General features: G+C 54.3%; 2 protein-coding genes across 3 annotated transcripts; one reads left to right on the top strand and one right to left on the bottom strand.

Moving 5' to 3' along the window:
• Positions 1-3,216: 3,216 nt before the first annotated feature.
• On the top strand, positions 3,217-12,168 carry ALKAL2 (ALK and LTK ligand 2). The gene is made up of 6 exons (XM_037048653.1): positions 3,217-3,462; positions 4,071-4,392; positions 5,544-5,597; positions 5,681-5,761; positions 7,893-7,958; positions 10,337-12,168. The coding sequence occupies exons 2-5, from the start codon at positions 4,134-4,136 to the stop codon at positions 7,955-7,957; spliced, it is 459 nt and encodes a 152-aa protein (XP_036904548.1). The 5' UTR covers positions 3,217-3,462; positions 4,071-4,133; the 3' UTR covers position 7,958; positions 10,337-12,168.
• Positions 12,169-12,325: 157 nt separating this feature from the next.
• On the bottom strand, positions 12,326-23,863 carry ACP1 (acid phosphatase 1). 2 transcript variants are annotated; one of them, XM_037048652.1, is made up of 6 exons: positions 23,737-23,863; positions 20,206-20,279; positions 19,845-19,958; positions 15,308-15,369; positions 13,161-13,266; positions 12,326-13,012 (listed from the first exon to the last, which is right to left on the bottom strand). In XM_037048652.1, exons 1-6 carry the CDS (start codon positions 23,777-23,779, stop codon positions 12,935-12,937), a joined length of 477 nt encoding a protein of 158 aa, XP_036904547.1. In that variant the 5' UTR covers positions 23,780-23,863; the 3' UTR covers positions 12,326-12,934. The 2 variants fall into 2 exon arrangements, with proteins under 2 accessions (XP_036904547.1, XP_036904546.1); XM_037048651.1 differs by lacking the exon at positions 19,845-19,958 and adding an exon at positions 20,006-20,119 and having other exon boundaries at positions 23,737-23,861.
• Positions 23,864-24,550: the final 687 nt, after the last annotated feature.

Raw genomic sequence — 24,550 nt, 5'->3', positions numbered from 1 at the left:
TTGTTGCCATCCCAAGGAGCCCGGAGGGCAGACGCTCTCTTCCTGAGCTGGATGTTGTAACTAGACCAGTTCCAAGGAGAAGAATGAAGCCCTTCGGGCTCTGCCCCACTGGTTTGGCTGAAGTAAATCACCGACCTGGGGGGATCCCAGGCCTTCACACGTGGCTTCACAGATGCGAGTGTCTTGGGAGTGAACTCGGTGGACAAACACTCTCAGAGCAGGGCGCTGCCCTGTACCCGAGGGGAGGCCCTGGGCGGGGCTGCGTTTCCGTGGTCCAGGACGGGCTCCCGGGTGCAAAGCGTCCATCCGCACTTCCCAGGGCTCCACTGACACCAAAGGCTGGTCCTGGCAGAAAGCGCATCTCCCCAAATGCTTTCCACAGTTTCGGTTACACCCCTAGCACACCAATAGCATGCTCATAGGGACAAGAACATAACTGGCCAAAGCTAGACATTAAACAGTATTTCTTTATAGTACATAATGTTTTCCTCTAGGAAGGGAAACTTTCCCTCTCTGGGAAGCGATTCGTCACATTGTTAAATAACAGGGTGGCTGAGCAAGCGTAACACACCAGACGTGTAGTGAACATGCGCCTGTTTTAGAAGTCTTTGAAGGTGGCTGCTATTCATCTCAAGTAAAATATGTAACTACGGAAAGCAGAAGAGTGTCTGTAGTTAAAACATTAGCAAGTTATACCATTTATAAATTTAAAAAGAGCTTGCCCGTCTCACAGAATAGCTCTACAGAAGAAACCGGTTAGGCGCAACTTTTCCCTCTCTGGTTAGTTTCATTTCTTTGACCCAGTATCGTTTTCTCAGGAGGAAAGAAACCTAAGTCAAATCTAGCAAAAGAAATTATTTGTTATTTTTTGTCAATAGTGTTAAAATACAATTTGTTGCCTAATTTTCTGTCTTTTCTTTTTTGGACCCTTCATAGTAGAAAGTTGTTCACTTACTAAAGGAGGAAATAAAATTATTTGATATAAATATATCACTTGTTGTTGCCTGAAAATAGACAGTGCAATTCATAGTGATTACTTCAAGCAATTCACTTCGGCCTTTTGCAGAGCGCTGCGGTGAGCTGCTCTGGGGACAGTCAGGGGACCGCACGGCCTTGGACTCCACAGGCCCCCAGTCCAAGCACAGAGCGAAGCAGAGAGACGCGGGGATCTGGTCAACACATCACATCTTCATGTAAACAGGCACGTGTACTCCATTTTGCCTTCACCAGCACAGACAACGCATTCAGCCAATCCAGTGGTGGTGACACTGGGCGCGGATCGCACGCATGTGCCCGCTGCCCGGAGAAGTCCACGCAGCTCACCCTGACAGCACGCGTGGCACATGGAAGAGCCCGGCAGAGACTGCTCATCAGTGCACTCATGTATTGGGGCGAACACGTCTGTAAAATGATTGATACAAAACGAGGGACACATACAGCCTTTTCAGCACAGAGAGTTACAAAAAGGAACGAACAGCTGACTTGTCTGATCCCGCCAGCCGGACCCGGCGAGTGGAAAGGCCAGCCAAGCACCGGTTCTGTGGCTGGTGGTGATGCCCGTGAGGCCTTGATCTGCTGGGCAGATCCGCACAGCTGAGTGGCAGAGAGCCGCCACGCTGCGAACCCTGTGTTTGCCTCATTAAAACTGACAAAGAAAGGATAATATTCATTACTAGCAAACCTTCCTTGGTTGGTAGAATTTGAGGAGGGGAGATCTTACTGGTATTTTTCAGAAAAAAAGTGTAGCTTTTGATTTTGTAGAATATTTATTGAAAAGGAAGGATTGTATGCAAATTTAAACTATGAGTTTGAGCTCATTCCTTGTGTTTTTCCCCCCAAACAGGCTTACAGGACAGTATTTTACAATAGGCGCTTCTCATGTGGCAGCCACGCGCCCCTCCAGCGGGGCCCCCGGGAAGCAGAATTGGGGGGGGCTTGTCACTAGGTGGCGGTCTTAAAAGAGGCGCTCACATTTTTTTTTTTACACGCGGAAAGGGAAAGGGAAAAGATATCTCATTTTATCCGCCTAAGATCTGTTTGATAAGAGTTTTTATTCTTTTCTCGAGTATTGCCTAACAGAAACGTCCCCACCCTGGTAACACTGCTTGGGTACATGCCCCCCTGAGAACCCAACCATTTGCTTCCAAACAGCAGAGTATTGACACCTAACCCAACGTGCGCGCGCGCGTGTGCGCGCGGGGTGGGGGCGCAGGTGGTCGTATTTTGTAATCGTCCATCTCTATTTGGTTTACCCAAAGAAACGGATCTGGTGAGGGGAGGGAGTGGGACACGGAGACACGAAGACAGGGGCAGAGATGGAGGCGGAGACCGAGAGGGGTCCTCTCGGCCGCCTCCCACCCCCCAGCGCCTCCCCACGCCCTGTGCTCCGGCCGGCCGCGCGGCTGCCCCGCTAATGGCGAAGCTTTTAATCCCAGCCCCGCGCCCCCTTCCCGGCGTGGCGCTCACAGCACCTCTCCCCGTCAGATCGCGGGCTTGGACGACGTCCAACGCTTGCCCAGAAAGCGCCAACGAAATGGGAAAGTGCGCAACTGACTGATAATACATTTTACAAGAAAAAAAATTACCGGAGACAAATTGTTGAACTCTCACCACGCGCCTGCCTATATCTAAAGAACCAAAACTTTCTGGAAAACGTGGGCCAGGAGGGAACCGCCCCCGGGGGTCTCCTGCAGGCCCGTCCCTGGAAGGGGCGCGGAGACCAGCCCGGAAGAGGGGCTCGCATCGAGGGGGCCTGGCCCGTCTCCGCGGGGCTCCGGGGGCCGCAGGCCGGAGAGGCGCCGGATCCTGCGCCACCCCGAATCCCCTGCCCTGCCCTGCAGTCCCCTGCCCCCGACTGCCCCTCCCAGGGCCGCCTGGCCACGCCACCAGGTTCCTCCAAACGGATAGACTCTAATTGATTTATTAAATGTCGAGGCAGCTCCTTTTTTAATAGCCCAAGCTCTCCATTTAGACAAAAACAGATCCGAGTTCCTGGTAAAGGCGTTTCTTCTCATCCTGTCACAAGTGACAGGAACGGAGGTAAATAGGTGGGGGAGGGGAAGGGAGGCGGAGGGGGTGGGAGAGGAAGGGGGAGAAGTGGGGAGGGGAGGGGAGGGGGAGGAGATGAAAGGAGGGGGCGGAGGGGGGTGACGGACGCGGCGGGGAGCGCGGGGCGGGGGGTGGGTCTGACGAAGATCCGCACGGGGGTACGAACACTTCAGCGGCTTCTAATTAAAGCCCGCGCGGAGCCCTCGGGACCCGCCTGACGTCGGCGGCGCGGGCTTAAGAGGAGACGGGGTCCGAGGAGGTCGCTGTGCAGCGCCCGCAACAGCAGAGCGGCGCGTGCGAGTCCTGCGCGCCGGTGCGCCCCGCAGTGCGCGCTCCGTCGGCCGGGGCGCCGCGAGGCATGGAGTAGCGGGACCCGGAGACGGACGCCGGAGTACGCCCGAGGCTCCGGAGCAGGTGAGCGGCCGGCTCCGGCGAGCCAGTGGTCCGCGGGCACGTGGCGGCCCGGCCCCCGTTGCAGGCTCCGAGGGTCTCCCGGACCTGGCACTGTAGGAGCACGCAGCGAGGGTCCTGGCGCAGGGGCTCCTCGGTGGGATTCGGGGACCTGTGTCAGGGCACGAGCAGCACACAAAGGCTGGAAACTTGAGCGCAGCAGCCGGGCCGGGTGCGCGGGCGGCCTGCTCGGAGGGACGAACCTTTCACACACGGCTGGGGAAGGTTAAAGAAAGTTGTGCGGACGCCTCGCGCTCCCCGTGCGGGATGTGCCGTTGGGTGAAAGTTTCGGGGCCAGGGCGGGACGCGGCGCGGAGAAGGCCAAGCTGTTCGCCCCGCAGCTCAGAGCAAGCGCCGATCTCCGCAACCGCTGTGAAACCTCGGTTGGGGTCCCCACGAGACCGCACCCAGCACCCCGTCGCCGCCCCCTCCTCTGCCGGCTCCGACCGGGGCTCGGCCAGGCGCCCCCGCGCGTGGTCCGCGGGGGTCCCTGGCAGTGGTCTCTCCACCGTCCTCCCCCACCCCCACCCCCCGACCAGCCAGCCGACTTTCTTCCCACTCTCCCTCCCCAGCTCATCCCTCCAGCCAGCGAGTTCCGGGCGCGCGGACCTCCCAGCCCGCCTGCGGAGCGCACGATGCGCGGGCCCGGGCGCCCGCTCCTCCTGGGGCTGCTGCTAGTGCTGGGCGCAGCGGGGCCTGGCCGGGGAGTCACCGAGCCCCGGGAGGCGGCGGACAGACAGACGCTGCTGCGGCTCATCGTGGAGATCATCCAGGAGCTGAAGAAGTACCATTCAGGGGAATCCAAGCGACTGCAGCCCCCGGGCCCACAGGACGCCGCTCCGGGCCGCAGGGAGGCCTCGGACTATGGGCTGGACCCTGAGGAGCAGCGAGCGGGTGAGTGGTGCTGCCCCAGGACCAAGAGCTCATGTTTGCTTGGAAATAGAAGGGTCTTTGAGAAAACATTTTTAAAAGGCAAATCCATTTCGATTGGTTAAAAAATAAAACAGTAAGTCCATGAAGGAGACCTCGAGGATAACCATCCCCCGCCCACTTCCAAGACGCGCGGGTGCTCCCTGGGTCGGCAGCGTCCGCTCAGATCTGCCCTCTGTCGTTAGGGAAACGGACGTGCTCCCCGCGCAGCTGTTCCCACTAAGAGGGAGCCGCTTGGCCTCCGCCTCCGCGGAGCCCTCCCAGAGCGCCCCAGGGGGCGTTTCCCAGAAGAGCCTGCCAGCTGCTAACGCGGCCCTGACACATGCAGGTCAAGGTGATAAGGTCGGTTTCCGGCAGACTGACCAAAGTCAGGGGTGGATGAGCACTGACACCAGGTCGATGTCTGACCCTCGGGCGGGAGGGCATCCCTGGGGGTACAGGCAAAGGTGACCACCTGCACAAAGGCAGGTCACAGGCCCAAAGCAGTGGAGCAGGAAGTACCCCCGGTGACCGTAAGGGCAGAAAATGTCCCTTAGCAAGTGCCCACCACAGCTGGGTCTGCTTGGAAGAGGGTCCCCAGAACGCTGCTTCTCTCACAAACCAGGTTCTCCTGCTGCTTTGAGACCAACTCTGCATCTACACAGCTTTCATAGCAGGTGGTCTGAAGAGATTGCATCTGTTTTCCAAATATGTACCCAGAAAAGTAAACTTCTGTGGCCATCTCTGTGTTGGGTGGATGAGGTGTTCTTTCTAGAACTTCGAGAGGTTGTGATTCCCAAGCTCTGTGAGATGACAGTGTCTAACTGCGATTTATTCGCTGGAAGCTCATTGTCAAAAAACCACCACACACACGATTTTCTTCACCCTCGACTTCACAGTCACCATCGCTCTCCTACGGGAGGGGCGAGAGTCGTGACACGGGAGTTCTGTGAGTCGTTAACACTTTAGGGAAACTGCGCCTCTGGGGACAGGGGTCCACATGGCATGAGGTGTGAGGAGCAAGGGCCCGGGCCTGTCTGGTCTGGTCTGTCCTGCAGTGACCACCCCCGCCCGGGATGGCGGGGGGAGAGGCTTCTTTCAGACAGTACAGTAACCACTGGCTTCCCCTCAAACAGAAATCGTTCCCCGGGATCTAAGGATGAAGGACAAGTTTTTGAAGCACCTGACAGGTAGGCTCTCCCTCACCCCTCACCTGCCCCCCCTTCCCTGCATCCCGAGAGCCCTCACGACCCGTGTCTCCTCCGCGTTCCAGGTCCTCTCTACTTCAGCCCAAAGTGCAGCAAACACTTTCACAGGCTGTACCACAACACCCGAGACTGCACCGTCCCAGCATGTAAGTGACGGGGCCCAGCTGTGTCGGCACAGGAGGCAGGAGGGGCGGTGCCCACGCCCTCCCTCTTATCCCCCAGCCTGCCCTCCTCTCTCGTCCCCTCGTAGCCATGGAGCCAGGGCCCGGTGACCAGCCAGTGAAGAAGGTCACGACATCTGGCAGCAGTCAGGGCCCAACTTAAAATTAGTGATTCGCCGGGATTGACAATGCTCAGGGTGGGCGGTCACCTTCTGATTCCGTTGGTGACAATCAGACGGATGTTGAGAGTGAGTGGCTGTGCCCTGGGGTGAGAAGCCAATGGACCTGGGCCCCCAACTCGCACCCTCGTCACCCCAGGGCTAAGTTGCTATTTCGAAGTCCTGCCCTTGTATTTGGCTTCATCACTAACTCGGAAATACAGACTGGCCCTTCTCGGTGGTTTCTCCGTGACAACGTGCACTTGATTTCCTCAACAGTGGCTCCTTGTGCTTGTCACGTATGATGGTGACACGTCACTGTTGGGTAAAGCAGCATCTGCCAGAGCCCAAACCAGTTTTTCTGAGCAGGTGCAGCTTCCACTGGTGGGAAGTTGACAGATAAGCGGTATCTCACCAGCTGCCTTCAGGGCTGAGCAGGGGGCACAGGCCAGATCTGCCAGTCCTGTCCTTAAAAAAAAAAAAGCCACTTCCACTTCTGTGAAGTAGACTTTTCCCAGCGCAGAGAGCAGTGACCCTGAGTAACAGCAGGTGTGCGCACTGGCAGAGGGCAGGCGCCCCTCGGGCTCTCCCAGCTCCCGGGGACAGGGACCCCAGGATGGGCAGTGCAGAGTCCCTCGGGCACTGCCCTGTTTTACGAGCTCTGAGCTCGCTGCCATAGGGGCCTGGCGCGTGCCTCTCTGCACTTCCTTCTCCCGAGAGTCACCTGCTGCTTGAGAATCATTAACCTGCTTCCTGAGGCCAGAGAACCTGCTTGTTCCCTTGTCTGTGTGCGAGTGTTCACATTACACGTAGTCTGAGAAAGTGGGACCACAAACCGGACATGACCATTGGGGTCATTGCCAACCCTCCCACTCACAGAGAAGCTCGGCCCCAGGCTCACGCCGACGGTGCCCTGGGGACTCGGCCACCTGCTGCCCAGGCTCCCGGTCACCCACACGCAGGGAGGGCATCCTCAGATGGGGCCCAACTGCCGCTCTCAAGATGGCAGGGGCAGGGTGGAGGGAGCCCAGTCTGGTGTCTCCCGCCCACAGGCCTGTGGAGCTGCTCTGGGTCCCTAGGAGGCTGGGCTGGGGGATGGGGGGTCGGGGCCGTGAGGGCCTTTGGGCTGCAAGTGTGGGCCCTCCCAGAGCAGCTCCCAGGCCAGCACACAAACCCTGCAGAGGTGGGGCCCCAGGGGCGTCTGGGTCGGAGAAGGTGAGGTCCCAGTGGAAACACCTGCACGGTGGCCTGGTAGGCTACTGCTCCGGAGAAACTGCTGCAGGAGCCAAGTCCCCAGGGACCTACAGGCCCAGCCTACAGGTGCACCCTGGTCTCCCGTGAGCCCAGGTGCTGCCACCTCTTGACCCCATGCACACCTGTGGGTACAGGGTCAGCTGCTTGTCGAACTTGCTGCTGAATGATGCATTCTTTCGGGGTTTCATGTGGGCTTAGGGGCTCTGCACCACTCAGTAGGACTTTGTGACTTGGTCAAGCAGCAGTGATTTTCAAACTGCCCAGGAAACCCCCCTGCTCCGCCCCCCACAGTCCCGGAGGCCCTGGCTTTCTGAGCACAGCTGATGAAGGTTGAACGGGGTACTTAGGGAAGGCTCTGTGTTAAGAAGCTGCGGGGACTCGATGGACGTGACCTACGAGGAAGCAAACGGAAGTCACTTGCGCTCCTGCCCCACTGCGAGATGGCAGGGCCTGCGCCTCCCCCACAGCCTCCCACTTCCCTCGTCTGACCTCTGCCACAGGACTCCCCGAGGCCCCATAAATCATTAAGTCAACAACTTGGGGCCCACGATTGCAGAGGACAGATAGTACCCACACAGCGTCCAGGGAATTCAGAATATCTAAAGAAATGAAATGGCTTTAGTGGCTGGTGCCCTTGTTTAAGAGTGCTGTTGACCAAGGAGCCGCCACAGTGGCTGATGGGCTCTGGTTTACTCCCACCACAGACTACAAGAGGTGTGCCCGGCTCCTGACCCGGCTGGCTGTGAGTCCCGTGTGCATGGACGGATAAGGTAAGCCCACCCGCGCCAGCAATCCCCTCGGGGACGGGAACAAACTCAGGGGCTTTAGTAGCCCTCATTCATCGGTGAGGCAGCCTTACTCTGAGCGAGGCTGACGGAACACTCAGTGTCCCCAAGTACCGACGGTGGCTGAGGGGCGCCTGTGCTGGCCGGCACAGTGCCTGGCCACCACTCATCCTTGTCCACATGGCGTGTGTTTATTTGAAACACACCTGAGTGTGCAACAGGGGGCACAAAATCAGGTGATGCTGAGAACAGGCCTGTGCACGGTGCCACCCGTCCACTAGCCCTCGCGAGGGGGCACAGGACTGGCGGCCCAGGCAGGTGTTGTGTGTGGATGTCTCTGCCAACATTCAAGCTGGACTATGCCAGTGAGCTGATACAGAAAGCTAAGAGTGGCTACCCTCTTTCAATAGTTCCATGAAGTTATTTTTTCATAGCCTCTAAGGGTAAAATTATAAATGTGCATTAAGAATTTATGAACTGAACTTTTCACTTGGCCTCTTGAGAGCTGACACGTAACAGCAGTTGTCAGTCAGTGGACGGACCACAGGTTTTTATTTTCCTGACACATGCGCCATGATTTCATCATTTCACACTTACTGTGTCCTGTGAGCCAGGCACACCTCAGGCCAGGTCTGTCCCCAGTAGGAAGACGTGCTTTGGCTCCCCACGGCCGTCCAGGACACTCGGGAGGAGGGGACGTGCTGCACTCGTCCAGCCCAGCGGCTCCCCTCGCTCATCTCCAGGAGCGGAGGCGTGCACAGCATGGAGAGGGTCAGGTCAGGCCACAGAGCAAGTGAGGGCCAGTTGACGGAGGGTTGGGACGGGAGGCTCAGTGTGCAGCCCAGGTCTGGGGTTGAGGTCTCAGGTCGGCCAACCTGTGAGAAGCCCGGCAGATGAGGACCCACCCTGGGGCTCTGCGGAGACTCAAGGTCGAGCTGGGGCGATCGATCAGAAGCTGGGTATTTAATGCCACAGCGGGAACGAGCGGCCATGCTGTCCAGCTCCTGCGCCCACGGCACGGAAAATCCCTTTTCAAGCACCGTGTGGGTCCCATGCATCTCCCAGGCAATGTGTCTGAGCAGATGAGAGTGCTGTTTTTTGAGCATTTGTAAAGCATCCCTGTCTACAATTCCGTGGAAAACAGCTTCCGCTCTCCTTACACGAGGGGCATACCCTCTGCAGCCCCTGACCTGGGGGCTCTGGCCCCTCAGCCAGGCTGAGAGCAGCCAGGGGAGCAGTGGTCCTCCCGGGCCTCGGGGCCCACCCACGCGTGGGGCGGTGCTGAGTGAGGCGCTGCTGCTGCTGCATCAGAACAGGCCCGGGGAACACTCAGAAGCCTGCCTGTGTAGGGTACGTGGCCCTGGGATGGCGCTGGTGGCCTCCCCCCCACCGCCGGCCCATTGCTCCTGACCCTCTAGTGGGTCAGACCAGATGAAACAGTCCAGAGGGAAGGTCGATGTGGTGCCCGTGAGCGTCCGCACGTCCCCCGGGCCACGGCCCTAGCTGTCCATTTTGGCCCAGAAATGGGTCAAGTTTAAAAGTTACACCTGCTAACTGTAATTTCACATTTTAAAAAGATTTCCTCTAGTTCCGGAAGTTTTAAACTATAGGAGCACACACTAATTGTCTGGTCCCTGCAGGCAGGGTAAGGGTGCCCACGAGTGAGGGGGCAGGGGCTCCCTCCAGGCTGAGCTGGCCCCAACACCCTCCCTGCTGTCCTCACACAGGAGGCAGCAGCGGACAGCTGCGCCGAGTGCAAGGTGAGGCTCCGCTCCTGTCCTCTTAAAGGCCATGCCTGAGCACGCCCAGCAGTCAGGGGTCTGGGCACAGGGACTCCCTTGGGACGTGTGGTCAGCAACCTCCTCCCTGAGGTTCAGCAGCTCAGCTCTCCTGGCGGAGGGCCTGTCAGCAGCCGGGCAGGCCACAGGGCCCACGTGGGGCTGAGGGAGCAGCCCCACTCAATTGGGAACCAGGACATCTCTTCCTAACATGGACGCTGCAGCAGCGGTAGGGACCGAGGGGCGCTGGAGTGTTCACTCCTGACCACTAGCCTTGCGGGTCCTACTCACAGCGGGGCATGCAGCCTGACGCTCTGGCCTGCCGGCCACACACTAAACCCATGCAGACTGAGCGACCGAGGGGTCGGCAGCACGTGCTAGGCCTCAGGGAGTGAATTCTGATGGCCCCACTCTCTCGGCGCCTCAAGCATGGAGTCACTGCACAGCTGAGGTGCTGTCCACTTTCAGGGACACAAACTGCACGCAGGTTCCCTGTGTTTTTAGAGATCTCACAGTGTGGCCTGGAGCAGTGTCTCTGGAACTGGCAGCAGTGTGGGCAGTGACAGGCCGTGTGCTTCCTTCCAGCCACGGGCGACCCACGGAAGAAACCCTGCGAAGTGCCTTGGAGACCGACAGGGACTCAGAACCGGCCACCTTCACGAACACGTCCCAGGAACAGAGATTTATTTTTGCAGACTTCCATAGCTCCTGGCGTTTCGTAGATTGTTGGCGGCGTCTGTGGACACGCACGCAGTCTGTCCGAGCCCGACAGTGGACCTGCCGCTCCGTGTTTCAGAACGAGAGCGTGCCGGTCTGCCGTGTAACGCCAGGACACAGGGGAGGTTCTCAGTCTCCTGACTGGGTGAGATCACAGGACATTTCTTTAGAAATGTAAGCAGATTTGAAACTATATTTTCATATCGCATATGGTATGATTTAATATTTTTATTACTTTTACAATTAAATTCCCAGTATTAGTTGGAATTGCATGAAAAATTTTTTAAAGAGATAAACTTCAGTTGGGTTTTGGAGACAGTAAAGTGTAAATTGCGAACACACTGAGGCTAATTTCACCTGTCGTTTGTGTAATAAATGTAAAATAGTATCAGTATACTGTGCGACATGTACATGTTGTACATAAAACAAGTAATAAAGCGTTTGTTATAACAACCTTAAAGTGGCCGTACTCTCTACCAAGTCCCTCACTGGGAATCGGCAGTTTACAAGTCTGTGAGGACGACCGGCAGTGGTCAGAGAACACAGAAGGCCTCAGCAAACGCAGCAGAAAGCGATGAGTCCTGCAATCAAGGATTAACTCGTCCTTCTGCAAAGGAGAGGCTGCTGCTGCAGTGGTGACGTGAGACCCTGCCTCAGGAGTGAACATTTCCACTAAGTCTGCGCCTGTGTTTCCTTCCTGTGTGACTGTGTACCACGAGAACGCTGAGCCTGAAGACTGCTCAGCACACCCCGTTTTTAAAGGTGGGTGCATCACGAGCAGACCCAACTGGGTCCAATTTACAAAGGCGACTGGGCTCGGTCCCTGGTCTGTGACCCCTGGTCTGGGCCCAGCCACAGCAACAAAGCAGAGTCCTGGGATTTGAGGACCCATGTTGAACATGCATGTGCAAGCATGAGAACATGTATATGGGTTCACTTATGAACATAAAGGAATAGCAGAGAGTAATAACTTTATCTACTTTGGGCTTATTAAGCAGTTACTGAAAGATTAGGATGGAGTAAAATTTTTGAAGTGCTCTGTCTTAGCCCTATGTTCCAAGTGGTTAATTACTGAACTTTTTTCCTCCAGTCTTCGCTTTTATGGGATGGTACCAAACTCTCAAGCTCTTCGATCCTCCAAGTTGCCTAGAAACTTGTTCTAGGCAAGTATGTTCTAGACAGGACTTTCCGTAAGCCTGTCGAGGAATCCCTCGGTCCTTCCTGCCCGGACCCCCATCCCACTGTCCCCAGGCCCCGGTGCCTACACACCTTCCAGGCGCACACAGGTTCAACACGAACACCCCCACCAGGGGCCTCGTGACCCCAGGGAGAAGCAGAACCCTGACAGGGAGCCCTCCTCCGTGAGACCCCTACTGCCGGGCCCTGCGCCCCGACTCTGGATGGAGGCTGCTCTGTGACGGAGACAGGAGTTTGGAGCTGGGGGAAGACAAGGCAAACCTCACCGGGGGCCCTGATGCAGAGCCAGGCCAGAAGGGTGGCTGCTGTGGGGGCCACAGACCCTTTCTTCAGAGGCCTGTGGTCTCCACCACTGCACTTCCCAAACTGAAGGCAGACGTGCGCTTGCAACACCGCCCTTGAAAGGGGCCAACCAAGGCCCCTGTTCCAACTCTCTTCACTTGTCAACAGAGCAGCAGGCAGACAGCAGGCTGACATCTCAGTTGTATTTGTAGAATTTCCCCAGTTTATTCTGAAACATCTTTTTCTGACATATAACCACATGAATTTTAGTTATCTGAAAGTACACAGAAATTACCTATATTTGCCTATAAATTAAGCAATGATGAAATAATAGTTATCAATAGCTAAGCATTCCAACATGAAAACTTTTTCCAACTATTTAATTATTTGGGTTATATTCGCACCTGAAAGCAGACACATCCTCAAATTGACCGCAAGATCAAGCAGCATGCAAGTGTCCCCCTTTTTGGACATGACTGTGGCTCCAATGGAGCAAGCCAGCTGCCTTCCCGTGCAGTGAGCCTGGCAGAAACGAGGGTGCTCAGCGTCACTGCATAATCTCTCTCCCCTGAACCCGTGTGTGTGCACGGCCAGGGAGTGAGTGGGCACAACTTGCCCCGGCTGTGTGCCCCGTGGGCAGAGTGCCGGGGACAGGGCACTCGTCCTCTCAGCCCACACACTCAGGGAGAGACAGAGCGGGTGACTGGCAAGTGTCACACACTTACCGGGGCCTCAGCGAGATCACATTCTCTGTGGCTGGTCTACGACTTTGTCTGGGAATGGACCAAAGCAGGAGATGCCACTGGACTAAGAACACTTCACGTGCCCCGAACTGTCTGAGTCAAAAACATTTATTCTTTTGCCAAACACGCCACTGATTCCCATCTACAATTACTGATTTGGGATCAAGAATAGCAGGTGGACGAAGTGCCAGCACTGGCCTCCAGCTACAGACCTGGGCGGCCCTGCTGGGGTGTGGCGGGCCGGCTAGTGGACCCTCTCCAGGAAAGCCCGGCAGCACCTCAGGCACTGCTGGTACACCGTCTCGAAGTCAGACTCGCTCCCCTGGAAGGAGGAGAGGGAAATGACAAGACAGCCAGACGGACGTGCCCTCTAGGACCTCCACACGTCACCCCACGAGGCCGGACACCAATCGGCGGTCCCCACACTGTCCCCACCGGGGATGTGGACCTGGACATGAGACGGTACTCACGTAGTAGGGGTCTTCGATAATGAGCTGTTTCTGAGGGTCATAGCTTCCGAGCAGTTCAATTTTAGCTTTGCTGTTTTTAACTTGATTACTCTTTCTAGTTAGATCTCTGTAAAATTAAAACATAAACTTAGCTCTGTGACCCCTGGTTGGAGGTGAGACAGGGCCCCTGCAGGTTTTCCTGAAACACCCCTGTCGGGACACCCATCTCTCCTCTGGCAGCTGTCCCTCAGTCCCAACAGCAACCTGTCCCCCCAACTTTTTTTACACCAACTGTGCACCCGGAGGTCAGAGCACAGTCATGAACTCTCCATAGAACACATGCTGAGACAATCAAACGCATCTCGTTTAGGACCTTAAACAAAGATGACAGAACGGAACACAAAAGACTGTGTGGGCCAGGTCCTGAGGGCTCTTATCCCCCTGACGGGTGGAGTCCCTGTGTCCCCTCTGGGGCCTCAGCCTGAGCCCAGGCTGTGGGGGACAGCCCACTCTTGACACCCTCACCACCCGCCGTCCTGCTGCTGCAGGAGGAAAGGCCAGACTTCGGTCAGCTACACTGTAACACACTCAAGCCAGCTCGGTGCGGGTGTGGAGCTCGGTGGTGTCCAAAGGAACATTTCCCCCAAGTGACCTGGGCTGACAGGAAGGCCAGTCAGCAGCTGAGTGGCCCGAGCAGGAAGGGACAGCAGGCAGACAGCCTGCTCCGCAAAGGCAGCACTGGATGAATGCCAGCCACGGTGGGGGGCGTCCCTAGTAAAGGGAGCAGCACAGAGCTTTCCAACAGGACGCTGCTGTGCAGGTGAGCAAAGTGAGAACGACCCAGTTCACAAGTAGAAGACGAGAGTGAGCAGTGCACAGACTTTATAAAGTCCCCGACCGACAGAAATGTCGGGAAGCTGCTGCACGCACTTCCACCCCCTCCGACAGAGGTGATTCAGAGCAGAAGCGGCTTCTCTGCGTCAACCACGCGGAACACGTGTGCGTTAGTTCTGACCCGGCCAAAGACTCCCTGTGGCCACAGACGCCCGTCTCTGCGCCTGCGCAGCCGCCGACCAGCCCCGTTCTCAGCACGTGGAACAGTGCAGCTGCCATGGGATAAGCAGCACAGTGCCGGGTCTTCAACCGGAACATCTTCCTGCATCCTGTCCAGTCACCTCCCCTGAGTCTGCTTCTGACTCTGTAAAACATGCTGCATCCACTCATCTTTGGGCTTGATCACATGATCTCATATGCTTTCTTCACTGGGTGTAACCGCATCTTCACACGTGTAGCCCACAGCACTGACTTCACGAGGGCAGGCAGCAATCCCACCACCATCACAGCCCACCAGCACGGGCACTGCGCCAGCCACCCAGCACGCCCCTGCTGCCCAAAGACAACATGTCACCTGCGGCCAACTACACACGAGACAGTAAGGCCTGGTGGGGAGGGCAGGGAGTGTGAGGCCTGCGCTGGACTCTGCTTCTCGGAGCCTAAGTTAGAGTCCAGCACGCCCGCCACTGCCCAAGACCCCGGGCAAGCACCTCCACCCCTGGGGCCTCGGGTTCCCTGAGCAAAGCAGGCCACAATGCCAACCTGCGGACGGCACACTGGCCACCCAGAGCCAGTGTGACCCACATGTGACCGAGCAGCCAGCCATTTTCCTCGGACACTCTGGGCTATCAGCTGGTTTTGTTTTTTTTCCTTTTACTCGATTAAGGTGATCAACAACTTAAATAGAGTAAGAAGTTTTCTGTTGGTTTTAGTTTCTGGGGGGGGGGGGGGCAGGAGGTGGTAAAGGAGGAGTAAGATGAGGGACGATAAAACCCCACACTGTCCACAAATCATTTCAGCCACAACAGAGTCACCTCCCTGCAGACACGGCCCTGCCTGAGAGAAAGCCGCATCCCCACCCAAACGCTCCTCAAACGGACGCTGCCGACTGAACGTCCCCTCATCCGTGGCGCGTCTCCTCGTAAGTGTGCGCTTTAGACAGTTCTAAGTTGCTTTCCACATTTCTCACTGTTCTAACGCACTAATTCTGTGCACGGTGGCCATCACTCGCTATTAAAACTGTAAGGCAACAAAAAAGTCACTTCACTCGCACAGCAAAGTACTTGGCCTGCCCGTGACAGTGGACAGCATGCACTTGGAGGGGCGCCACTCACCGCAGGTTGCTCTCGTCCATGCACAGCATGTAATCGAACGTGGCGAAGTCCTCTTTGGTCACCTGCAACCGAGCAAGAGGTCGAACAGTGTTTGCATTTATACCAACCAAGCCTAGAGGACAAACATCAGTGCAGAGTAATAAAAACAGTATTTTAAAAAAGGCTACATTAGAATCTGTTACTCAAAAATTAAAATAAGGGCCCTTTAAAATGAAAAGAGAGTTAACCTCTTTCCTAAAATTGCATTGCAAAGAAATGTTATGTTATGAAGTCCCTGGAGTGAACATGGAAGAGTGTAACATGTAGACTCAAAGTTTATACTTCACCTTCAATTTCACAGTAACAACGTGAAATTAGTTAACCTGTGGAACGTCACACACAAATGAAGATGAACACACAACGACTCGAAATCTACGGGACACAGAGAAAACAATGCTGAGAGGAAATGCACAGCATTGCAGGCCTCCCTCAGGAGGTAACAAAAGTCTCAAACAAACAGTCTAACCCTACTCCTAAAGGACTAGAAAGAGCAAGGCCCAATGTGAGCAGAAGGAAGGAAATAATTAAGGACCAGGGCAGAAATAAATGAAATGAGACTAAAAATAATAGAAAAGATCAATAAAACTAAGAGCTGGTTCTTTGAAAAGATATACGAAATTGATAAACCTTTAGCCAAACCCGTCAAGAATAAGAGAGCAAAGACTCAAATAAATAAAATCAAATGAAAGAGAAGTAACAACGGACTCCAACAACTATATGGAAACAAACCGGACAATCTGGACAAAATGGGTAAATTCCTAGAAACATATGATTTTCCAAAACTCAGCCAGGAAAAAGAAGAAAATCTGAACAGATAGATTACTAGCCACAAAACTGAAACATTAATCAAAGACACCTAACACACGCATGCCCTGGACCACGTGGCTTCACAGGCGAAGTTTACCCAACATTCCAAGGAGAACTAACAACCACGCTTCTGAATCCACTGTGAACAATTCAAGAGGAGGGAAGGCCGTCAGCTCAGTGAACAAGGTCGGCATTGCCCTAATTCCGCAACTAGACAGGAACATCGCCAAAAGAAGAAAACCGCAGACCAACGTCCCTGACGAACACAGGTGCAAAAGCCCTCAACAAGACACTAGCAAACCAAATCCAGCAAAACGTTAAAGATCCCACACCACAATCTGGCAGGACTCACTCCAGGGACGCAAGGTTGGCACAGTATCTGCAAATCAATAAGATGATTCACCACATTAACAAAACGAAGGGTAACAATCACAGATCACACATCCATTTTTCTGGATGCAGAAAAACCATTTGACAAAATCCAGCACCCTTTATGAAAAGAACTGTCAGTAAAGTGGGAACAGGGGACACATATAGGACGGACCTACAGCCAGCCTCATACTCAACAGGCAAAAACTACCAGCGTTCCCCTTAAGATGGGGAACAAGACAGGATGTCTGCCTTCACCTCTCATATTCCACACATACGGAAGTCTCAGCCAAGCAATCTGACAAGGAGAAGAAAAACAAGGCATCCAAACTGGGAGGGAAGAAGTAAAACTCATTATCTGCAGATGACATGATAGTTGAGCACTGGTTGTACTTTTACAAATCAATAACAAACTGCCAGAATGGCAAATGAAGAAAACAACCCCATTTATGATGACACACAAGAGTGTGTGTGTGTATACATATGTTTATTCATATACATATGAATAAACTTGACCAAGGGGTGAAGACCTGCACTTGGAAATGAAGACGTTGCTGAAAGACACTGAAGACACACCCACAGGAAAACAACACTGTGCCTGTGGACTGGAGAACCAACATTGTTAAAATCAACCTATACATTCAACCCCTACCAAACTGTCAGTGGCACTGTCCACAGAACTAGAAGAAATAACCCTAAAATTAACACGGAACACCCAGGATTCCGAAGAGCCACAGCAACCTCGGAAGAGAACAAAGCTGGAGGATTCACGCTGCCTGGCAAGGACAACACAGTAAGGCCCAGTAATCCAAACAGCACGGCGCTGGCATGAAAACAGACACACAGATCCACAGAGTAGAATGGAGAACCCACAGGGTCAGTTGGTATGGGCAGAGTGGGCAGGCATATACCAGGGTAAAGACAGTGAATGGTGTCAGGAGACCAGGAGACAGCCATGCACAAACGAGTGACGAAAGACCGCCTTCTCATTCCACACACGAGAACAAACTCAAATCCCGTCAGGTATGCATCCAACCTGGACACAACATGTGATGCCGAGTGTGTGCCCAGCAGAGCTGCACCCAGGGTCCCGGAAGACAGACGCACAGACATTCGCAGTGGCAGAGTCCCAGGCTGGAGGCGGGAGCAGGAACCAAGGCAACGCCCCAACAGGAGGGACCTGCCACAGGGCGTGGCCGAGGAGGAGGGGCAGGAGGGGCAGAGAGACAGGACAGCCTTCCCGGGCGGCCTCCGGAGGAGAGGCACCCGCAGACAGTCAGCGTGAGCGCTGGCCATGCTGTAAAACGTCCTGAGCTCACGCTGACTGTCTGCGGGCCTGTCCGAGAGGGTTACTGCAGAGAGGAAAGCAGGCGGGGAAGGCAGACACCCCCCCAGAACGCCCGGGTGTGCGACCTGAAGATGGCACTCGAGAACACCGACTGGGCGCGTCACAGAGACAGCAGCACCCAGAGTGCGTTTTGTTCATTACGCCCACAATGAAAGTCCCAGGAAAATGAGCACTGTGAGAAACAGAACACAACAGCCATCGCCTTGCACAAACTGTGGCAAAGACTAAAGAGAAAACCTGCAAACATTAGTGAGATTCTGAAATCACAGATCTGGTTTCTAAGATGTGTCTTATTAGTGAATTAAAAAAACTGAGGTCGTTCTTAAAAGCAACAGGAACAGAAAAACGCAAAAAAGATGATTATCCATAAATGCTACTTCTAAAACTTGTAATTACCAATGTTCCTATACAAATAGTTTCTGGCTGTGATGTTTTTACGGCATTATTTAAAATACTTTCTTTGAATCCATTTTTAGTATATAACAATGCATGAGAAACCATCAAAGCTTGGTGATAAATAAAAAATATGAGTTCTCATAATTCTGAAGAACTCAAAATACTGATATATCTACATTCTTTAAAAAACACAAAGGAGGAACTGGCAAGGTGTGCAAAAGCTTGATGAGATTAGAAAGCACAAACAATAAAATGTTCAATCTTGTGTCCAAGGAAAACCCCACTGAGGAAAGGCCCAGGTCCTTAAGGGACGTAACCTGAACAATACATTGTTGATATGCACTCGATGACACACCAGAGACGGACGTTCACAGACCTCAGGGTGAAGTTATCAAAGCCCAAAAGAACGTCTCACTGATTTCTGAATCATCATCAATGTATCAGAAGTGTTCCCCAGACAATTTTGTCGTGTGAATTTTCTGGCTCACACTCTGAGGTTTTCATTAAAACAAAGTGATGATCAAACCCCAGCTTGAAGCTGGGTGACTTTTAGTAAGTCATGTATTTTCTCTCCAGAACTCAGTTTCTTGATCTGCAAAGTAGGTTTACCAACTACTGTGTTTTTCAGACCATAAGATGTACCTAGGTTTTAAAGGAGGAAAATAAGAAAAGTTTTTGAAGCAAAAATGTGGTAAAATATTTAATAACATAAGTAACATAATATTTCACCAATGTAAATGTAAACAGAACTCAACAGCAACATTAACAACCCTTATTCCTCCCAAATGGGTGAGGATGTGTCTTACAGTCTGAAAAATACAGTACTCCCCCAATGAGTGGCGGAGAGGGTAAAAATTAAGACCACGATGCCGGCAAAGCTCTCTGAAAAGCTTTAGAAGATGCAGTGTAGCAAGGAGGAGGGCCCTGATTCGAGCACTGACACTGAATCGCAGCTCTCACGTGGCCACCCACAGATTAACGTGGAACATACCAGGCCCCCCGGAGTCCAGTGTGTGCCCACCAACCCCAGGTGGCAACTGAAATCAGTTACAGTTTGAAACCCAGTCCCTGCGTCACCCCGGCATTATGTCAGGTGAGCAGCAGCCACATGCCTCCCTGGAGGGGCAGACGCAGCCCCCTTCCTCACCACCAAAGGCCCCACAGGCCTCAAGGTCCCAGTGCTGCGTGCAGGCTGTGCCCATGACCCTGTGGCCCTCGGATGGAAACGGCCGCACGGGCGTCGCAGGGCTTCACCCCAGCAACACGCTGCGACACACGCAGAGCGGCCACAGTGGCTCAGGTGTCCAAAGCCAGATGGAAACGAGGAGGAGCCTGCAGCCCAGGGCACCCCGCCCCTGCCGCCGCCCCCGCCCAGAGCTTTCTCCGAGACAAATCACAAGTCAATGCCAAGACCCCAGCAGTCTGGGGAAGCAGAAGTGGAGCAGACTGAGCACACTGTGGCCAGTAAGCTGATCGTGAGCACACAGGCATGGACAGCAATGTCTGTTCAGTGAGGCCTCTCAGAACCTCTCCCGTCACGGACTCTGCGTCACAGAAATGAAATAAGGTGTGTTCTACCTGTCTGGCTCTGTGGGCTGTCTCAGTGCCATGATTTCTTAGGCAGCTCACAGCTCTGGGATCTGGTGACCGGCCCACATTCCAGTCAGAAACAGCACCGCTGTCAATCACCCACTGTAACACAAAACACACGTGTGCACCTTCAAGTTCAAGTACGGTACCTGCCGGGCAATGTGACTCATGGGGACACCATGCTTCTTCATGCAGTTCTGCCCTCGGTAATCAGGAGGGTTTCCTATTTCATACGTGGAGGTCGCTGCACTGTCTATCCTCCACTGCAGGAGAAAAAAAACATTTTCTCACAATTTCCTGACCCAAAGGTGTTCAGACGGGCCTCTTTACAACAGTGAATAGCACTCACCTTGTCGGAGACATTTTGATCAGTGACCAGTTTCCTGAAAACTGCTTCTGCGATGGGTGATCGACAGATGTTACCTTGAAGAAAGAGGGGAGAGCAGAGGGTGCGCGTCAGGTGTGAAGCAGGGCAGGTCCTGAGGGCCAGCAAGGGTCCCCATTACACACGGGGGCTGTGTGCGGGGGCGCAGCACGTCCCCAAGGGCAGCACGGGGAGAGCATCTGTGTGGATGCCGCCACCCTGCCCGTCGTGGAGGGACCTGTGAGGGACAGCTGGCCACACCCATGGCCAACGGTCTGACACCCACCGTTCCAGTGCTCAGAGTACAAACAACAAAGAATTACCACCAAGTCAGTTTCCAGGTTGCTGTCGATGACCCCAACATGGACCATGAAATCAGTGAGGTAGGTTGTAACCAAGCATTTCTTTTTTAATCCTCACCTGAGGACATTTCTTTCACTGCTTTTAGGCAGAGAGGGAGAGAGAGAAGCATCGGCCAGTTGCACCCCACACTCGGCCCTTCTTCCATTGTAGGAGAGCACTGCAACCAACGAGGCCACACTGCCAGAGCCACAACCAACCAATTCTAACATGAAATAAAACAGCGTTCAAAGCAATGTATTTTCAAGTATTTGCATGTAATGAGGACTACTACTACTGCATTTCATCAAATATACACCAAAGTCCTCAAACACAAGAGCAGTCAACACAAACCTGCCGCACAACCTGCAGGAAGTCTCTGCTTGAGTGCTGTGGGCTCAGGAGTCGCCCGCGTCATAGACGCGGTGGTGGCCACCAGGGCCACCATTGCCTCAGACCAGCTGGCTACCAGTTCAGGAGTCCCACAGGTTCAATTATCCCTTAGAACAGGGGTCAGACTCATTGTCACCGGGGACCACACCAGCCTCACGGTTGTCTTCGAAGGGCCGAATGTAATTTTAGGACTGTATAAATGTAACTACTCCTTAACTAGGGGCAAGGAGCTCCACACTGCCACCGGGTAGAAACAGGTGCTGAGCCCGATAAAACAAGGTGGAGGGCTGGATTCAGTCCGCAGGCCTTGTGTCTGACATCTGTGCTCTAGGACTCACATCATCAGGAGAATGCTGCACTTGCGACTGTAGTTTTATTGTAACAGAAGATACAAAAGAGAGCAGACAGCAGAGCCTGGAAGAGGCCCCCACAGAGCATGTTCCGGTGTGGAGGCACGTGCCCCGCCCCTAGGACCCCAGGGTGACAACACTGAGCCCTGGATGCTCCCAAGGGCCCTGAGACTGGGGGGCCTGGGTTCTCCCTAAGTGGGCGTGACTGACTGGATGAAGAGTCTGGGCTGGACCCCACCTCTAGTGCCCCCGCAGCTGGGTGGCAGCTGGGCTCACGCAGGGCAGGGCCCTCCCTGAAGAATAAGACTCTCCTCCAGAAGCCAGGGCCATAGCCAGACCTTTCTCCAGCTGGGGCCCAACTCCTTACTGCACAGGAGAAAAGATAAAAGACATAAAATCTTCTATCAAATTATCCCTACCATGCGCCCAGCAATGTACTTACAGGAGACACAGAGTTGGTTACAATAAAGACAAGAAAATAGACAGGAAGGAACCTCGAATGCCCTTGAGAAGCTAGTTTGTGCTGTGAAGTTTTTCCTTTTCACATCCTAATTTTTTATTAGTTTTTAAAACAGGTATCATGATTCCACTATTCTAATTATTAAATTTTAATGATACCACTTCCTGTGGTGGTCGTCATTATTTTACTTACCACCATATTCCCTGGGAACCCTTTAAACAGCAACCACTTTTCCAAATTAAGACAACAGTTATTATTTTGGAACACTACAATAATAGATGCCTAATACCTCAGCACCTAAAGATATAATAAACATACACCTTTACAAATATGTAAGATTAACTATAAAATAACAGCTTAGTTTTCCCACAATAAGACAAAAGTGTGGACGATTTACTGCCTTAAAGTTAAGACAAATTTATCCACATTTCCTTCAGATGGTTATATTTGGAACAAGAAGATATGGGTATAGGTGTAGATAGAAAAAAAAGACTGCCATAAAGATCAGAAGGCCTACTGCCTAAAAGATCAACAGATAAGGATGCTTGCTCTAACCTTCCCACTTGAGTACAAGCAAGCACATCCCCAAGTTCAAGTGCGATCATGGAAACACAGCACTCCAGGTGCAGGTACAGAGAAGCTGTGAAACTTAAAATGTCATGGTCAGATTTCTTTAGAAAAACAATTCAATCTGTGAAATTTGAATAAATTGCAACTTTGTTTTTCCAAATTAGACAGCATAATGTGGGCTTATTCCACACTTCCATTTCAAGGACAGAGACTCAGAAAAATTAAATTCTCCAAGGGCAGGGGCTGTGTCTGTCCATCAACTGTGCTGGCTGTGGCACAACTACCTCACAAAAACATACATACTTATAATCCCAAGAAAGTAACCAGTACAGATCAGTGAAAAACACTGGACACATTATACCTCAGTCTGGAAAAAGTCCACACAATCGCTCTGAAGGATCGCAGAGCTCCCACAGTCCTGCAGGCTCCAGCATTCCCGGCCCCCGGCTCCCCAGAACCCTCACCCCAGAGCTGCTGTGGCCCCTCGCTCTTCCCCAGCGTCATCTGCAGCCCACGCCCCGCTCTAATCTGGACACAGCAGCCGCCAGAATCCTCCCCCAGGCGTCTCCTACCTCAGCAGACCCGTCCTTCTCAGGCCCTGAGACAGGGGTCTAAGAACATGGCCCGAGGGCCACCATCTCTGTGTTCGGCCCATGGAGATGAGAATAATTTTCACATTTTTAAGTAGATAAAAAAACCTCAAGAGTAACACCTTGCAACATGAGAACATTATATAGAATCCAAATCCCGGTGTTCATAAAGTTCTGCTGGAACAGCCAAGCTTAACCCTTTATGTCTTAGGGCTTGCAAAGCACAAAATGCTTATTCTCTGGCCTTTTACGGGAAGTTTACAGACTCCTGGCCCAGGGCACCCGAGGGGCACAAGGAAGTAACTCCCCTGCACACTGAGAACAGTACATCCATGAGCAGTGAGAAAAGTCACTCCAGCTGCCTTCCAGCAATCAGGTACTGGCGAGGGCTCCTTAAGCAAAGATCTGGAGAATTAGATCTCCTGCTTTGGCTTTTACAACCCAAAACTCCAAAACCTCGCGGTCCATCTGACTTTAGCTCAGATTCAGGTAAGCGCGGGGGCACCGCAACCTGCTGGCAAAGCTGTCAGCGGGCTGAGGGCGCAGGAGGCCTCTCGGGCAGCTTCAGGGCTCCCCACCACCGGGCTGGAGAGATTTCAGCAGCTGCACTGGAAAGGGCCCTGGCCCGGAGCTCGGCGCAGGAAAGGGTCCTGAGCGCAGAGCCGACCGGGTCCCGGCGCGGCGAAGTTGGGGAGCCTGGAAACCCCCGCTCACTCTCTGGGCCCGCGTCCGCGCCCAGAGGCATATCGCGGGGAGCACAGGCCCACCCCGACCCCCAGGAAAGTCAGAGCGGGGCTAGATCAGCGCGTCTCACCCAGACAAACGAAGAGCACCGACTTCGGAACCTGCTCTGCCATCTTCCCGCGAAAACGCGCAGGCGCCCACTGACCGCGACCGAACGTTCGTGGCGCAGCGCATGCGCACTCAGAGCGTCCCGCCCTGCGCGCCTGCATTATCTGACTTTAGGGGAACAAGCCTACGGGTCTCGCGCTTGCGCAGTCAGGCACTAGCCGCACCGGAGGCGGGGCCGAGTCGCTTGGAGGGAGGGGGTGGGGCCCGGGGAAGGGGAGGAGTTAGGGCGGAGCCGGCGGCACCTAGGGGAAGGGAGGCGGCAAGGCACTCTCGGACGCGGCGGTGGGACGCGGCGGCGGAGGCGGGGTCCCGAGTCACCTGGACGGCGGGGGAGGGGTGGGGAGGGGTGGGGAGGGGTGGGGAGGGGTGGGGAGGGGTGGGGAGGGGTGGGGAGGGGCCTCGGAGGCGGAGGGCTTAGGTTAGGGCTTTGCGGAGCGACCACCTGAGGTGGGGAGGGCGCCAGCCCGAGTCCTGGGCCAAAGGTGGGACTGCGGGTGTTACAGAGCGTTACCGAAGGGGCGGAGTCGTGAGCGGGTCCAGTGGGCGCCCCCCCACCAGCACCTGGGCCTCGCGGCCGGAACCGGAGGTCAGGGACCAGGGTTGAGCGGGGTCCGCACGCGACCTCGGGCCCCTCCCGGACCCGACACCCCGATGGGAACGGACGCGCACAGCCGTCCGCTCTGCGACCGGGACTGTCGGCCTGAGCGGTCTCAGTTCTAAAAACGCAGGGTGCGCTAGAGGCACCTAGGGACGCAGTCGGGCACAGGCTTTCCCCA

Source organism: Sturnira hondurensis, unplaced genomic scaffold, assembly GCF_014824575.4.
Source record: "Sturnira hondurensis isolate 20B ecotype Veracruz unplaced genomic scaffold, ASM1482457v3 Scaffold0006413, whole genome shotgun sequence".
NCBI lineage: Eukaryota > Metazoa > Chordata > Mammalia > Chiroptera > Phyllostomidae > Sturnira > Sturnira hondurensis.
The sequence above is the reverse complement of the archived record's forward strand: the minus strand, read 5'-3'. Positions and strand labels throughout refer to the sequence as shown.

What these genes read in the sequence shown, in the direction of transcription:
- ALKAL2 (XM_037048653.1), top strand. Translation starts at nt 4,134, where the DNA reads ATGCGCGGGCCCGGGCGCCCGCTCCTCCTGGGGCTGCTGCTAGTGCTG. An exon ending in GTTTTTGAAGCACCTGACAG is followed by an intron (nt 5,598 to 5,680) that starts GTAGGCTCTCCC and finishes TCCGCGTTCCAG; the next exon opens with GTCCTCTCTACTTCAGCCCA. An exon ending in AGACTGCACCGTCCCAGCAT is followed by an intron (nt 5,762 to 7,892) that starts GTAAGTGACGGG and finishes CTCCCACCACAG; the next exon opens with ACTACAAGAGGTGTGCCCGG.
- ACP1 (XM_037048652.1), bottom strand. Translation starts at nt 23,779, where the DNA reads ATGGCAGAGCAGGTTCCGAAGTCGGTGCTCTTCGTTTGTCTGG. An exon ending in ATCAAAATGTCTCCGACAAG is followed by an intron (nt 19,959 to 20,205) that starts GTGAGTGCTATT and finishes TTTGTGTTACAG; the next exon opens with TGGGTGATTGACAGCGGTGC. An exon ending in TTATCGAAGACCCCTACTAC is followed by an intron (nt 13,013 to 13,160) that starts GTGAGTACCGTC and finishes TCCTCCTTCCAG; the next exon opens with GGGAGCGAGTCTGACTTCGA.